We start from the raw sequence: 15125 nt of genomic DNA on the forward strand, positions 1-15125 counted from the left end.
AACCCCCACAGAAACAACCCACTGAGAAGATCCGGCGGGAATCGATCCTGTGGTAGATTCAGCAAACCACTGCTTTTGCTGCGACAGATATTAGCAATCTTTATAAGGCTGAGCCCCGTAAGCGCGCTCATCGACCAAGGCGAAGCCAGGATACCCCCTTGAAACTCTACTTCAGAACAGAGAATATTCTTAGGTCTGTTAGGATATATCACCACGAACTATTACTATGATATTCTATTTCCCCTGAATTTTATCAATTATCATAGATAATACACATAAATTAGTTATAGATAAGCAACTCAAGCACACAAAAAAAATGTTTACGGGCGTCGGCCACTAGATGGTTTCACTTCAATTAGTTTCTCATTGCTCCTGTAGATGCCAGTAACATAGTAGGTACCTATCCTATATTTTATTTATAATGAAAGATTTTGTAAATTTTCAGAAACCACAAATTGATAAAATTTAATCAATTCGTCTATAACAAATCAAGACTTGTACGAATTTTTTTTCTGGGTTTAGTTATACAATAATTAAATGCCTTAACTTTAACAACATATAAATTTAGGGGCATCCGCTACAAGATGTCGCTAGTTTCCATACAGAAAACACTTTTGTCGTACAGCCTCGCAGTTTCCGGGCCCTGTCAATTATCATTAATTTAAAGAAAAATTTTTGGCTACCCTCAATAATATGTGTAGTATATATACATACCTCAAGTATATTACTATGTACCTTAGCATGAAATATATTTCAGATTATCAAGTGTCCTTAATTAAAAGAACTTTTATGATTCCCCATTATTTTACAGTTTCCGTGACCACGAAACCTATTTTTTTTTTATTGAAAGATTATTGGTGGCCCGGAGGCCTTTCCAGTTTCACCAGGACAGGTGGGCGAGCAAAGGCTCAGCCAGGAGGGAGACCTTTGTAATGCCGATGAAACAATAATGGTGAAGATCGATTCAATTCGATTCTAGGGCACCCATTTTTCATATTTTTTTATTTTATTGATTTGACGCAAATGAGTCAATATTGTTGGTAAGGTAACGTTATGCCATCCCCCTAATTCCTGAGTAGTTTGGCTCGGACCGGCTTTCACCATCTCTTTCAATTCATTGTTATTCACATGTGTGGGAGGTCGTCCACGTGGTTCGTTCTTCAAATCAAAATTTTCATCACGAAAGCGTTTAAACCAAAATCGCACGGTGCGTTCATTAGCAGTCCCCTCTCTAAACGCAACATTGATATTTCGAGCTGTTTCTGCAGCGTCAGTTCCGCGTCGGAACTCGTGTTCAAACATTACTCGAATATACAAAGTATCCATCTTTCTTATCTAAGCTGAATAAAAAAAAACAACTGAAAGTCGATAATCAAATGTTGCACATTTTTTAAAAGAAGAACCTCATAGGTATCCTTTGAAAAAAGTTTCACTCAAAAATCTCAAACTATGAAGGTTCTATGTCAATTCGAAGTACTTAAGTAGAATAAAACGACAATTTCATACTTTAACCCCTACTATTAATATTATTATTATTTAAATACCTCTAAAAAAAGACATAACATACTTTTGAAACATCCTTTATTCCGAGATCTAGTTTCAAAAGGTCAGAAACGATCGAATTAAAAATTAATAGCAATTAGTCGTATCACGTAAACGTGTAGCGATATAGAAATTACAAATCTTGTATTAGATCGAATACCTAGACAATCATTAGTTCCTAAATTTTAAGAGATTCTGTAACTCAAACAAATATCTCTAGTACCTACAACTGTCAATTAGCTCGTGGCCTATAGGATAAGATGCCCGGCGTCTTCACTTCTTCTCGGCAATGCGATATTGCCTAGGTTTCAAATCACGCCGGCAACAAACAATTTTTCTAATGAAATAAGGACTGACAGGAGTGACAGGTGCTCACGAACGTTTTCGATAATGAAAGATAAACATCGTGTTATAGAAACCAAATCCCCATAATTTATAAAACAACGTAATTAATGATGTTAGAGCGCATTGTGGGCCCGCATAGGCATAGGTAGGCATGAATGTCTTGCCGCTAAGCAGAACGAAGCCAAAATGAATTACAGTTGGAAAGGTAGGAATTTATTTTGTAACATCAATTTTGTTTTTCATTGATTTTCCAAACAAAATCACAAACAACAACAACACCGTAACGGTAACAAAACCGTAGGACACCATCTAATTCTATATATTTAAAACCGCACATAAACTTCGAAAAACAAAATTTTCCATGTTTCATTTATTTAAAGAAACTTTTCATGGCTTAATATCCAAGTATGGAGGTTAGGTCGTTACTGAAACTCATAGAAGTATAATTTTGTTATTAACGCTAGCGACTTATTATTTTATAAAATAATAAATAACCATACTAATAGAAAACCAAATTTATATCATTCAACACAAAAGAGACATCAACACCATGATCAATGCCGATAACTGCTCATTGTCAATTCGAATCGGCCAACTTGTCGCCGCTTAACGTATAAGTAAAAATTATGTGAAACTCACGAATCTGGATTTTTCCATGATTCTCGATTTAATTTAAGGAGATACTATACATATTACATTATGTAAAGTCTGTTCTTACAAATTATAAATCTTTGTTACCTATTTCTTATACTTTGTTACGTTATTTTCACATTCTATACCTGAAACTAATAACATAATTTCCGATTTCACATTCTACACTTTTACCGTTATCTTTCCAACAATCTAGTTTTTCCCATAAGATATAATAATATTATAAAATAGCATCAATTTCGTAATGACAATAAAAATATTTCCGTTTCAGAGTTTTTCTGAAGGCTCAGAGACAACGAAGTCACTGCTCGTGATTGCAAATAAAAACAATTTGACAATTGCGGCCAACACTTATCTGTCATCCAATTATTATTTTTTATTTTGAACATTACATATTAATGAACAATCAACATTTTATTTGGTAGGTGATAGGTACATAAAAATTACAATGCCGAAACTATATAACAGAATTTTCATAACCGTAGGGACAACACGATTTGACTTACTCTGCGAATACATGCTTTCACCAGCCGTAATTCATGCACTAAAGGAGATCGGCTGCAAAGAGGTTGTAATACAAATTGGCAATAGTGACGTAGATCCAGGAAATTTTACTAAAAACGAGATTAAGTTCACTTTGTACAGATTTAAGGACTCTATATTAGAAGATATAAAAAAAGCCGATTTAGTTATAAGTCACGCTGGGGCAGGAAGCTGTCTTGAAGTGTTAGAAGAAAAGAAACCTCTTTTAGTGGTTGTTAACGAGGATTTGATGGACAACCACCAACTAGAACTCGCAGAACAGCTCCAAATAGATGGACATTTATACTATTGTACTTGCGATACTCTGATCAACACACTAAATGTTGTTGACTTTGAATTATTACATCCCTTTCCCAAAGCAAATCCTATTTTGTTTGTCAGATATTTGGATGATATTTTCAGAGTATATAAAAATATAGACTGATTAGTAAAACATAGTGTTTCTTTTTAACACTGTACATATTTGTAATGTTTAAAATGGGAATAACAAAAATCTAGGTTCACTAATCACGACACAAATACCAAATTATAAATTAATTTTATTGAAAAATACAGATTGTTACAAAACACTTTTTTGAACAGTTTCACTATTACAAAGTATTACACATTCAACAGATTTACAGAAAAATAAGGATAAGACATTTAATTAAAATATTGTTTATTAATATTATAATTAATTTACACTAGTTTCTTAGCCTCAAAAAAGCTCTTGAGATGTCTCATCTGCCAGTAACCGATGATGACAAGGACACCTGTCTGTAGCAAACTCCACCAAAGCACCCGCTGGTTTGTGCTTTCTGATGTTTGTCGGAAACGCTCTTCTCTTTGCTGTAAATAATAAATTTACATTAACAATAGTAACAGAAATAGTTGTTTTACAGCAGAATTTCAAGGAATAACTGGGAATATGGTTTCACTCATGATCTATTTGAAATAAAAAACATAAATCTCATCAAGTTGTCATCCCTTAAAAGAGCGATGTAACTATGTCAGGTTTCAGATCAGGCAAGCATGTACCAATTCTTCTATAAAGTGCGTACTTAACAAAACAATGACTTCTATGATGAAGGAATATTGTGTAACATAAATCAGAGCCACAAAAAAATTGTGTAATTTCTGGTAGGAGGGCATACTATTTGGACCTCTCTCTCTAGTTCTTTGGAGGTGCCTTAGTCCGACATATCCCAGTCTCCACCCCAGTCAGCCGGGTACCCGTAAACTGAGATTCTCCATCAATACAAAAAAGAGCATTCTATGAGCCAGGATGGGTAGATACAACCAGTCTGCTAATTCCTACCTTAAAGCACTTTTAGTTTCCAATGTATACGAAGAGCCCTTACACTATACAATTGAAAATTACCTCATATTTCAATGTCAGGTAAGCTTGTAAATATTTATTAAAAAAAAAAAACAAGTTCAAATGATATTTTGGCTGACCATGATTGCTAGTAGCAATCTTTGTAAAATTGTTTTTCCCCAATGTTTCCAACCCTACTTATTTTTCTGACCTATAACAAATAACGTCAAGGAAACAATTCATAAACTTGGATACCAAATTAAAATCATAAACCTATAGAGGTAAGCATATTATCCATATTAGAATATATTGTATTTTAATTTGTTGTACGAACCCTCTGGTAAGCCTGCTCCTTTGTGATCTGGTGTACTTGATCCAGCAACTGTCTAATCCTGAGTTGAAGTTCAGTCAGTTTTTCCTTTTGTGCAACATTTGCATAGTCTACAGCATGCTCACCAACTTGAATGTCAAGATGAACCTGTGGCAAACGGTTATAGATTTTTATTATAATTTTTGAGGGCAAATTCACTCTACTCAAATTTTTTAGTTTTCTCCCTAAATTTTTGTTTTTCAAACTCATAAACTATAATAAAAGTAAAGATAGGCAGCGGTTTGGCTCTGCCCCTGGCATTGCTTAAATCCATGGGCGATGCTAACCACTCACCATCAGGTGGGCCGTATGCTCATCTGCCTACAATGAGAATAAAAAAAAAGTTATATTATAATTCTCTTACAAACCATTGTTTTTTACCTTTTATTTTTACAACAATATACTAGTAGATATTAGATTATAAGGAAGAAAGAAAGCTGCTTTGGACTGGGTTCTTCGTGTTTAATTACTAGGAATTTATAAGCATGATATGATTGAGTACATCCAATACTTTACAAAATCCATTAGAAAAATGAGCCACAAATAATCCTGGCACAAATTAGAAAAAGCGAGAAAAAATGATTTTTGCATGCTTAATGTTTAATGATTGTAATTTCATTTATTAATTTTCAAAGTAAGCCATCAAATCTTACAAGTGTGAATGGTGAACACTTAAAATTAATGTCTTTATTTTTATTATTATGAGCAAATCAAATAAACCATAGATAATAACCGATACAAGTATTGTTTGCACAAGTGTGTTTTTATCAAACCCATGCATTTTTTTATACGGATTGTAAAGTAAAATGTTAAGTATCATAAGAATGGCAATGAAAACCGTTAGAATCGACTTGTGTAAGCAATTTTTTTTTAATACTCACTCTTAACTGTGAACCACTGAACCATGAAGTGCTATTAGAGTACATGCATATTACATGTTCACCAGGAGTGCTGGATGTGAATGAGATCATTCCTTCCAACGAATAGACTCGAGACAACAGTATTCTATCATTCGGATCGCGGACTTCAACGTGCATGCCTATGCCCGGTGTTGTTTGCATGAATCCGCCAGATTTCGGATCGTATAACTCGACTTTGTAATTTACTGAAATATAGAACAACATAATGATAAAAATAAAGAAAGCGGTGTCAATATTCATTGATAAGGAATTGTTATGGTTGAAATACCTACTTAGTATTGAACATAACGAAGCATTAACAGCTCTTACCTATAACTGTGGTATCGTCAGGTATTTCTTCTATAAAACATTTTCGTTCTCCCTCTGCTATGTGGAAGTACAAAGCCGAAGCACAGTCGGCAAGCAATGCTATCACTAATAGTGAAGATAATTTAATAAGCTCCATGTTTTCGGCCACATAAATGCGAGGAATGGAAATTAATAGCGACTGTGAAAAATTGACATTTCACACGTCACCGAAATTACACTCCGTTTTACGAGTTACAAAAAAAAAATGTGTTTCACAAACATATTTATATTGTAATTATTTCGTTTAGAAAGAATCAAAATTAATTTGCTGCTTATCTATTATTAAAGCTAATTAAAAAAAAGAAAACAAAAGCTCTTACTTTTGAAATTGAAGCTAGACATTAATATTACAAAATAATCCTCAAATAATGACAACTGACAGCAAATGAAAACGTTAATGATGACGTTTTAATAGAAAACATAAAAAAAATGTGTACCTACGTAGGTACCTACATATGGAGAAGTCACGAAGTGATCGTTGAAATGTGTTTACGAAGATACTAAACGTGTTAAAACTGTTAAAGGTACATAATAAATTTAGTACGTAATAAAATGCAATACCTTCTTTAGATTAGAAAGTTAAGATTTTTTCAGGATAGTTAATGTAACTCAAAATGGACCCATTCATCTTAGCTGCTATAATAAGTGGAATAGTCATCATCATACTATCTATAGCGTTCCTCCGTGTGTCACAAGTTAAACCTCAAGGTACGTATACTTGAATTATTTTCATTTGAAAACTTCACTCAAGTTGCAATTTAAATTTTTCTCGATATGTTCTTCAGCTGCTGCCAGACCAAGGGCTGTTGTCCAAAGAGATGGAGGACCCGGTCGAGTACAAGCTGTTAGGAATCAAAGGGCGCGGATGAGAGCGAATGGTAACTTGTCTTTAATTTTAAAAAAATCGCTTCACTACTGGCAAACACATTTCAATTGAAATAAAAATTAACAGCTGCTCGGCACCAAGCTGCCTTAGAAGAAGAACCAGAAATACAAGAAGAAGCTGATGAGGGTGCGCCTGATATTGACCAGAAAATTGACTTTGATGACAAAATGGGAGCTAAGGTGATCAATTAAATTACAAATATATAATAGATAGGAAAATTGGCAGATAAGAAGAAAAGGTAATGTGTTCATTTTCAAAATTTGAATTACTTAACCAGATACAGACAAAGATAGTACAACTTTCATCACTTTCATCATATTTAATGATAAGAATTCCAGGCCAAATCGAAGTCTAGCAGTCCAGTCAAGCCTGGACTTATGATGTTCCAAGTTATGAATTATTTAATATATAGGCTTGGATTAGTATGAACAACCACATCTAATTTTGTATTATAATAATGATAAGTTTTGACCAATAAGAATTTTTTCATTACACTTTGTATGTCAATTATTAAATAACAAAAGCTTAGAAATTTTCATAACAGAAAAGAGCTAAAATGGAAGCGAAATTAGAAAAGAAGAAAGCCCGCGAAGCTGAGGAACACCTGAGGGAAATAAAAAAAAAGAAAGAGGAAGAACAAGAACAAGAACGCAAGAAGATTGAAGAGAAACAAGAGGTACATAAATAGGTTTTACTGGTAGTAGGACGTCTTGTGAGTCCACACGTAGGTAGGTACCACCACGCTGCCTATTTCTATAGTGAAGCAGTAGTATCATTTGGTTTGAAAGATAGGGCAGCGGTTGTACGGTACTGAGACCTTAGAACTCATCTCAATGTGGGTGGCGGCATTTATGCTGTAGTTGTCGGTCGGCCGTAAACTAAACAAAAAAATAAGTTTTGCCCATAAACAATATAAACCACTGTTATCTATAGGCAATTTCGGATTGCTTCATCTTATGCAGAGATGACCTACCATCAGAAATTTCGACATTGGAAATGAACATTTTTAAACTGACCACAAAAGCTATAAGGGATTAATTGTTGTTTTTTTTTATTATTGCTTAGATGGGTAGACGAACTCACAGCCCACCTGGTGTTAAGTGGTTACCAGAGCCCATAAACATCTACAACGTAAATGCGCCACCCTTTTTTTTTTTTTTTTCGGGATGAGGGCCGAACCTCCTACGAGGTCCCCGCGCCTAGGGGGCGCGCGGGGTATGTGAGACTCAACGATCTGCAGGTGTTGAGAGCAGACCGCGGGCCCAAGGAATTTAGGGCCCACCCACTAAACGACTCCCCTGCACTCTTACACCCGGCGTCCGATCTCCGTCCGGGGTCAAAACCCGGTCAGAGTAGGGGGGTTCCCGCGGTCAACACTACAACCTGACACGCGGCGCCACCCCGAGGACGCCCGACCGACGGGTCGTCGAGGCGATAGTCGACGACCAACGACGTCAGTCTCCGCGGTACGGCGGCCCTTCAGGCCGCCCGGGCGATGCCGCTGGTGTTCCGGGATACCCCGCTGGGCCAGAACCAGCCTGCCGGGTCGGAACGCGATACACCGCCGACCGGGTTGCTCTTCCACAGTATGTTCGGCGACGACAGCGACGACGAAAATGCGGACCGCATCGCAGTCCGCAGCCGCCGACGCGCCGTCCCGTCCTCCTGGTGCCAGCGCGCTAGAGTGACGGTAGCGTGCGGCGCAGTTCCAACCCCCTTAGGTCGCCCCGTGACCATCACCGGGAGGAGACTGCCTCCTCATAGGGGCTGGAGCTGGACAAACGCCCTCCTCCGACCCCCGGCTCGACGGCGGCGGCACGGCGCCGAGAGGGAGGAAGAGTTCTCCCTCTCCCGTTCCGCCGCCTCCTTCTGCGAGATGGTGGACTCGCAAAAGTCGAGCATCGCCTGCCAGGACTCATCGCTGCCGAGCATCGCAGCCACGACGGTCGGAAGCGACAAGTCCGGTCCTATTTTTGCAACGAGGACGCGGCGCTGCTCCGCGAAAGCGGGGCAGCACGCGAGCGTGTGCTCCGCCGTGTCCTCGTTGCAGCCACTGCAGTGTTGGCACTTCGGCGTCGGCTCCCTCCGGGCGACGAGGTGCAGGTAGCGACCGAAACAGCCGTGTCCCGTGAGCACCTGCGTCGCTCGGAAGGTGAGACGTCCTCGGTCGCGATTCACCCAGTCCGAGAGGACCGGGCGGATCGCCTCGGCGGTCCGTCGCCCGTAGGCGGGGTCCGCCAGGCGGCGAGACCACGCCTCGAGCACGGCACGCCAAGATTGAAGCTTCCGCGCTCGAACTTCCGCCGCGCCGGGACGCGACTCCCCCCTGGAGCGGAGATCACATCGCCACGCGTAATCCGCAGCAAGCGCCTCCGCTTCCAGGTCCCAGGGAGGCGTCCCGGCGAGCACGCACGCCGCCTCGAACGAGACGGTGCGGTACCCACGAACCGCCCTGACCGCAATCGCGCGCTGTGGACGTCGCAACGCTGCGACGTTGTCACGGGTCAGGGCGTGGCACCATACGGGAGCCCCGTACAGTGCCATTGAGCGCACCACCCCCGTGTAGAGGCGGCGCACCACCATGTCGGGACCCCCGACGTTCGGCAACAGCCGACTCAGCGAGCCGGCGGCTGCCATCAGTCGGGGACCCAATCTTTCGAAGTGAGCACGGAAGCTCCAACGACCGTCCAGTACGAGGCCGAGGTACCGCAACCCAGTTGCCTCGATCTCGACGCGAACGCCTCCGATCACGAGGTGGGCCCCCTGAGGCGGCGCTCTCCGGGCCCCGTGGAACAACAGGGCCTGGGATTTATCGAACGCCACCTCCAGACCCAGCCTTCGGATCCTGCCGACGACGAAGGCCACCCCCGCGCAGGAAAGACGGGCAGACTCGCGCAAGTCCCTACCCCGGGCCACGACCAAGGTGTCGTCCGCGTAACAAACTACGCTCAGTAAATGCGCCACCCACCTTGAGATATAAATTTTAAGGTCTCAGTATCTCAGTTACAACGACTGCCCCACCCTTCAAGCCGAAATGCATTACTGCTTCACGGCAGAAATAGGCAGGGCAGTGGTACTTACCCGTGCGGACTCAGAAGAGGTCCTACCACCAGTAGAATCATTTTATTAAGTCCGATCATGCTTAGGAAGAAGAACGTAAACGTGAAGAAGCAGAAAAGAAAGCCGAGGATGAACGTAAGAAACGTGAGCAAGAGGAATATGAAGCAATGAAGGCGGCGTTTAGTATTGAAGGAGAAGGCTTTGATGAGAATGAAGAAGAGGACCGGGAAAGTTTGTTGCGTGACTTCATGGGTTATATAAAGGTAATTTTAAAATACGGTGAACTGCACTACACACATACACATAGGGTGAATGCAATGATAAAATAACTCGTATGCAATCACAATTTTCATGCATCATGCTCTCTTCATTTTAGTACGAAAGTTCTAAGTCATCTAAAATGAAAAAAACAACCAAGATTTTATCCGAAACTCGCTACAGATCCCAACTGTCGCCGGTCGTAGTACCTATTGATAATTAAATACAAAAAACTGCGATTGAAATTACAGTCCAAAATGCTTACAGAAAGTTTACAGTTCATCAAGATGTTCATTCAAGTTTAGGAATTTTCTTGTATTAATCATATAATACAATTAGTATTTTAAGCTAGTAATAGGGGTCCGTGTACTTGAAATGAATTTTGAAACTTACATTTTATCATACTAAACATGGTAACATTTGTGGCCAACATTCATTCCAACTTGAGGTTGGGATAGCTGCATGTAATTGTAAATGAATTCATTACAATAATAATTGTGAATAGACTAGACAGACTAGACTAGAATAGAATAGACATAGACTCAAAGTGAACAGGAGCATTCACATTCATAGATAATAATCTATCTATGACTATACACTCGCATGAGATGCACATTGTAGTTGTATATAGATACCGTTCAATTAAAACCTAACATGCCATAGCCTCGTTTACCCATTAAATGACCTAAGGTGTACCAAATACTATAGCGTATCTGTATATTCAATAAAATAGTTGACGCTCTTTTCAGACCCAGAAAGTAGTTTTACTGGAAGATTTAGCAGCTCATTTTAAGCTGAAAACTCAAGCCGCAATTGACAGGATCACAGAACTGCAAGCTTCAGGTGAACTAACTGGTGTCATTGACGACAGGGGAAAATTCATTTATATTTCACAAAGTGAACTAGAATCGATTGCAAAATTCATCAAGCAAAGAGGACGGGTGTCCATTGCAGAATTAGCTGAATGCAGTAATGATTTGATCAACTTGGCCCCTGTCACTGTGCCTTAATCCAAATACCTGTAAATACTATTTGTGTAAAGAAATATAATTATTCTGAACTTGATTTATTTTTATTAAATAAAATATTACAATTTTAAATTTTTATTCCCTTATTTCAAAACCTAAAATGTCTGTTCCTTTTTCCATAAGGAACAGAGATGACTCCTTGATCCTCTCCAAAATCTCCATCAGCTTACTTCTGTTGAACACTTGATATAGAGCTCTATTTTCTGCAGCAATTAAGTTGCCCAATTTAATGGCTTCCTTGTGACTCTCAATATCCTCATTACTCTGTAAAATCTTTAGTAATAAAATCACAATTTCTGGCACACAAAGTCGTCTAAGGGTGTCCAACTGTTTTAATCTTTCTGTTTTCTCTTCCTGGTTGAAATTGTCTGATGATGTACTATCACTCTCATCTTGCAACCAACCTCCTGGAAACAGTAAAACATTGTATAGTAAGCTTTTGGTATGTCTTGATTGATGTGAAACTGCATTAATCCATATTGCTTTCTTCTTTTCAACTTGTGCACATTGCTGTTCATGATATACTTTATCAGAAAATGTTGCATCTGGTGGTAATGGCTGCACATCTTTAGGTTGTCCACTTATAAAATGTCTATACCAAGTTGCGAATCCCTCGAGAGCATCCAAGTATGCTTTTAAACACAAATGTTCTCTTAGTTCAGAGGTACTTGAATCAACTGTGTTTATAAAGTTAGAAAACATTTTGTTGAAGCTAGTCAGACATGCATTGGCAGCATCAGTGTTTCCAATGAATATAAATGTTCTGATCATTGCATTATTCAACCATAGTGCTTCTTCAAGCTGATTGTCAACTAAAGCCAACCATTCTAAAGAAGAAATAACTTTGGATATCAATGTTTTATCCTTTTCTATAACACTTGTCTGTGTGAAGTTCAATTCTACATTTCCATATCCTTGTTGTATATCTGCAATAGCTTTCTTAATAGCCACGCGAGCTGATGCACCAACATCGATTCCAGCATCCAACCCAGCTTTTACAACACCTTGCCTATAATCACTTTTGTGAATTTGGTCCATAAAGTTTGCATACAGAATGATTTGTTTTTCGGCTGGAACTGTAGAAGTGTAATATGCTATAAGCTCTGGGGACTCCACAGATCCATCAACCAATCTATTGGTAAGTAATGTCACATACTTTTCCAAGACTTGGTCACCAACATCATGCTGAGGATCTTTACCCATTTGTCTCAATACTAATATGAGATGTGCTAAAAATCGAATAAACCTCTCATTAGCATTTTCTAGCCATTCTAATGAATTTAACATTATTGTTCTTACTTGACCAAGCATTAAATAACGCTGACACAACTGATAGTTCGATTCACGTTTTCCGTCCATCAGAGATTTTACTGCACTAAATACTTGCTGTAAAGATATTTCATCTGTTTGAAATTCAGCTTGTAATAGTTCCAGCACATCTGAAGGTGTAGTGTTAGCATCAACAGTTAAATGATGTTCATGGAGAAACTTGTCAACTCTAACTTCTATTTGTATTTTCAAATGAGCCCATAGAATGTCTTCCCAGCTACCTTGACAAGCTAGAAGTGCACTAGGCAGGTGGCCACTCAAAATACCAATTGTCGCTCTGTAGTAGATATTTTCAGATGCACAATTAGCAATTCCTAGGGCACACCATTTCCAAAGATCTCTTGAAGGATTCCCTTGAATTTCTAATGGATCAGTTGGATCATCTTTGGGCAAATAATGTAATAATTTCCAACCTTGTAGTACTGCTCCTCGCCATGCTTGACCAGCACTTATGCATAATGAGACTGCTTCTTGAAATTTACCACAACGGACTTCAGTAAAGATGCGTTTACATAAATCGCTGTCATCTTTCATATCATCAGAGTGTATAGATTTATTTTGTCTTCTTGGTGCATCTGGATCCATACATGTGACTAGAGACTTGTTTTTTTCTTTGTTGAATAGACTATTTCCAATCAGCAGTTCATGTAAAGTGTTGCCCCAGTGTATGTTATTTCCGATGACAGGTGCTGAAGTTTTTGTCGCTTCCTCTTGATAAGCAGCAGTTGCTTCCAACCAGTCTACCAGAAGCTGCAACAGTCTCAGTTCAGAATCACTTCTAAATAGAGCATTCACTAAGCTCTGCTGTGATAGTGTTGCTTCAGTAACTAAATTTTCCAAAGACTCTGGATGTTCTGAGATTGAATCTGCGTACAGGCAATGTATTAGTTTCCATGTGTTGGCTTCCTCTGCCAACCAGTAGTTGTGGACGTTATATCTGTTCCATGGCTCGATTAACTCTAACGAATCACAACATACCTGAGCTAACCTTGCTAATGTATCTAAAACACTGCTAGGTCTACTGCTTTGTATTATCTCGAAGAATTCTTCGCTCAAATGATCTCCCGTGCTACTGGGATTCACCAATATGGAAGATTCATCAAGTACATGCCGTAAACTCGAATCATTTAAGTTTTTAAAAATAGAAGTATCGTTCAAAATAGGCGAAACATTTAACGTCTCTTCTCTCTGTAGTAAATGTCGGCTTCTCTTATTTCTTAAAGGAGTATACTGTGTTGAATGTAGTTGCAAAGTATTATCCATTTTTAAAGCAAAGTAGCTTTAATTATATTCAATACAGGCTGAAAACTGATGATAGATGATACACTTTAAATTAGCGTTAGTAGCCTGAAAATTTAGAAATTATAAACCCACTCTTTTTTAACAAATTTTACTGGCTTGCAAACAAAGTCCTTTAAGCCAAGGTATCTACTCCGTTTGTATAAGTCACAGAGTTAAATGACAATCGTGTTCCTAATTAATTGCTAATAACAGAAATTTCCAGCAATAGGAATTCATCGAATAACTCAAAAACTATGTCAAAGCTACTTGTAAGGTTTATCTTGGGTTTATTATTTATAATGACTAAATTGTTTTTTATATCTATAATTATAGTTAATTTACAGCAAATTTTTTTTTTTTTTTTTTCGGGCCAAGGCCGAACGTCCTACGAGGTCCCCGCGCCTAGGGGGCGCGCGGGGTATGTGAGACTCAACGATCTGCAGATGTTAAGAGCAGACCGCGGGCCCAAGGAATATAGGGCCCACCCACTAAACGACTCCCCTGCACTCTTACACCCGGCGTCCGATCTCCGTCCGGGGTCAAAACCCGGTCAGAGTAGGGGGGTTCCCGCGGTCAACACTACAACCAGACACGCGGCGCCACCCCGAGGACGCCCGACCGACGGGTCGTTGAGGCGATAGTCGACGACCAACGACGTCAGTCTCCACGGTACGGCGCCGCGGCGGCCCTACCAGACCGCCCGGGCGATGCCGCTGGTGTTCCGGGATACCCCGCTGGGCCAGAACCAGCCTGCCGGGTCGGAACGCGATACACCGCCGACCGGGTTGCTCTTCCACAGTATGTTCAGGGACGACAGCGACGGCGAAAATGCGGACCGCATCGCAATCCGCAGCCGCCGACGCGTCGTCCCGTCCTCCTGGTGCCAGCGCGCTAGAGTGACGGTAGCGTGCGGCGCAGTCTCAACCCCCTTAGGTCGCCCCGTGACCATCACCGGGAGGAGACTGCCTCCTCATAGGGGCCGGAGCTGGACAAACGCCCTCCTCCGACCCCATTTACAGTACATACCTTAGTGTCCGTGATGACAGTCCAATATTGAAAAGTATTATTATTAAAATAAAGGCTTCGTAATGAACGCGATATTAAACTGAAAAGGTACATAGTGTTAATTATAATAATTATAATATGTATGGAACCAAATCCAGTAGATAATAATTAGTTTTTCTAAAAGAAATGTAAACTCCTCGACCAGGCTTCTCGAATCTATACTCTTTTATACTAATATTATTAAGCTGAAGAGTTTGTTTAT

General features: G+C 39.7%; 4 protein-coding genes across 6 annotated transcripts; 2 read left to right on the top strand and 2 right to left on the bottom strand.

Moving 5' to 3' along the window:
- Positions 1-2094: 2094 nt before the first annotated feature.
- LOC114246987 (Alg13 UDP-N-acetylglucosaminyltransferase subunit) lies at positions 2095-3514 on the top strand. The gene has a single exon (XM_028179768.2). The coding sequence runs from the start codon at positions 2987-2989 to the stop codon at positions 3503-3505; it is 519 nt and encodes a 172-aa protein (XP_028035569.2). The 5' UTR covers positions 2095-2986; the 3' UTR covers positions 3506-3514.
- Positions 3515-3600: 86 nt separating this feature from the next.
- eca (transmembrane p24 trafficking protein eclair) lies at positions 3601-6253 on the bottom strand. The gene is made up of 4 exons (XM_028179766.2): positions 5978-6253; positions 5630-5853; positions 4713-4856; positions 3601-3909 (listed from the first exon to the last, which is right to left on the bottom strand). Exons 1-4 carry the CDS (start codon positions 6111-6113, stop codon positions 3760-3762), a joined length of 654 nt encoding a protein of 217 aa, XP_028035567.1. The 5' UTR covers positions 6114-6253; the 3' UTR covers positions 3601-3759.
- A 157-nt stretch (positions 6254-6410) lies between these two features.
- Positions 6411-11320, top strand: Ddrgk1 (DDRGK domain containing 1). Of its 3 annotated transcripts, none has more exons than XM_028179714.2 (7): positions 6411-6540; positions 6601-6724; positions 6802-6894; positions 6969-7081; positions 7447-7578; positions 10049-10225; positions 10970-11320. In XM_028179714.2, exons 2-7 carry the CDS (start codon positions 6631-6633, stop codon positions 11228-11230), a joined length of 870 nt encoding a protein of 289 aa, XP_028035515.2. In that variant the 5' UTR covers positions 6411-6540; positions 6601-6630; the 3' UTR covers positions 11231-11320. The 3 variants fall into 3 exon arrangements, with proteins under 3 accessions (XP_028035515.2, XP_028035514.2, XP_028035516.2); XM_028179713.2 differs by having other exon boundaries at positions 6456-6540; positions 6611-6724; XM_028179715.2 differs by having other exon boundaries at positions 6471-6540; positions 6616-6724.
- On the bottom strand, positions 11271-14035 carry Nup107 (nuclear pore complex protein Nup107). Its single transcript, XM_089737209.1, has one exon. The coding sequence runs from the start codon at positions 13838-13840 to the stop codon at positions 11324-11326; it is 2517 nt and encodes an 838-aa protein (XP_089593335.1). The 5' UTR covers positions 13841-14035; the 3' UTR covers positions 11271-11323.
- Positions 14036-15125: the final 1090 nt, after the last annotated feature.

Source organism: Bombyx mandarina, chromosome 23 (assembly GCF_030267445.1).
Source record: "Bombyx mandarina strain Sakado chromosome 23, ASM3026744v2".
Classification (NCBI taxonomy): domain Eukaryota; kingdom Metazoa; phylum Arthropoda; class Insecta; order Lepidoptera; family Bombycidae; genus Bombyx; species Bombyx mandarina.

Bases quoted from the DNA above. Each gene is read 5' to 3' on its own strand.
- LOC114246987 (XM_028179768.2), top strand. From the start codon at position 2,987: ATGCCGAAACTATATAACAGAATTTTCATAACCGTAGGGACAACACGA.
- eca (XM_028179766.2), bottom strand. From the start codon at position 6,113: ATGGAGCTTATTAAATTATCTTCACTATTAGTGATAGCATTGCTTGCC. The intron at 5,854-5,977 runs GTAAGAGCTGTT...TCTATATTTCAG, and splicing joins TGACGATACCACAGTTATAG to TAAATTACAAAGTCGAGTTA. The intron at 4,857-5,629 runs GTGAGTATTAAA...CGTTTGCCACAG, and splicing joins TCAGTGGTTCACAGTTAAGA to GTTCATCTTGACATTCAAGT.
- Ddrgk1 (XM_028179714.2), top strand. From the start codon at position 6,631: ATGGACCCATTCATCTTAGCTGCTATAATAAGTGGAATAGTCATCATC. The intron at 6,725-6,801 runs GTACGTATACTT...TATGTTCTTCAG, and splicing joins GTCACAAGTTAAACCTCAAG to CTGCTGCCAGACCAAGGGCT. The intron at 10,226-10,969 runs GTAATTTTAAAA...CGCTCTTTTCAG, and splicing joins ACTTCATGGGTTATATAAAG to ACCCAGAAAGTAGTTTTACT.
- Nup107 (XM_089737209.1), bottom strand. From the start codon at position 13,840: ATGGATAATACTTTGCAACTACATTCAACACAGTATACTCCTTTAAGA.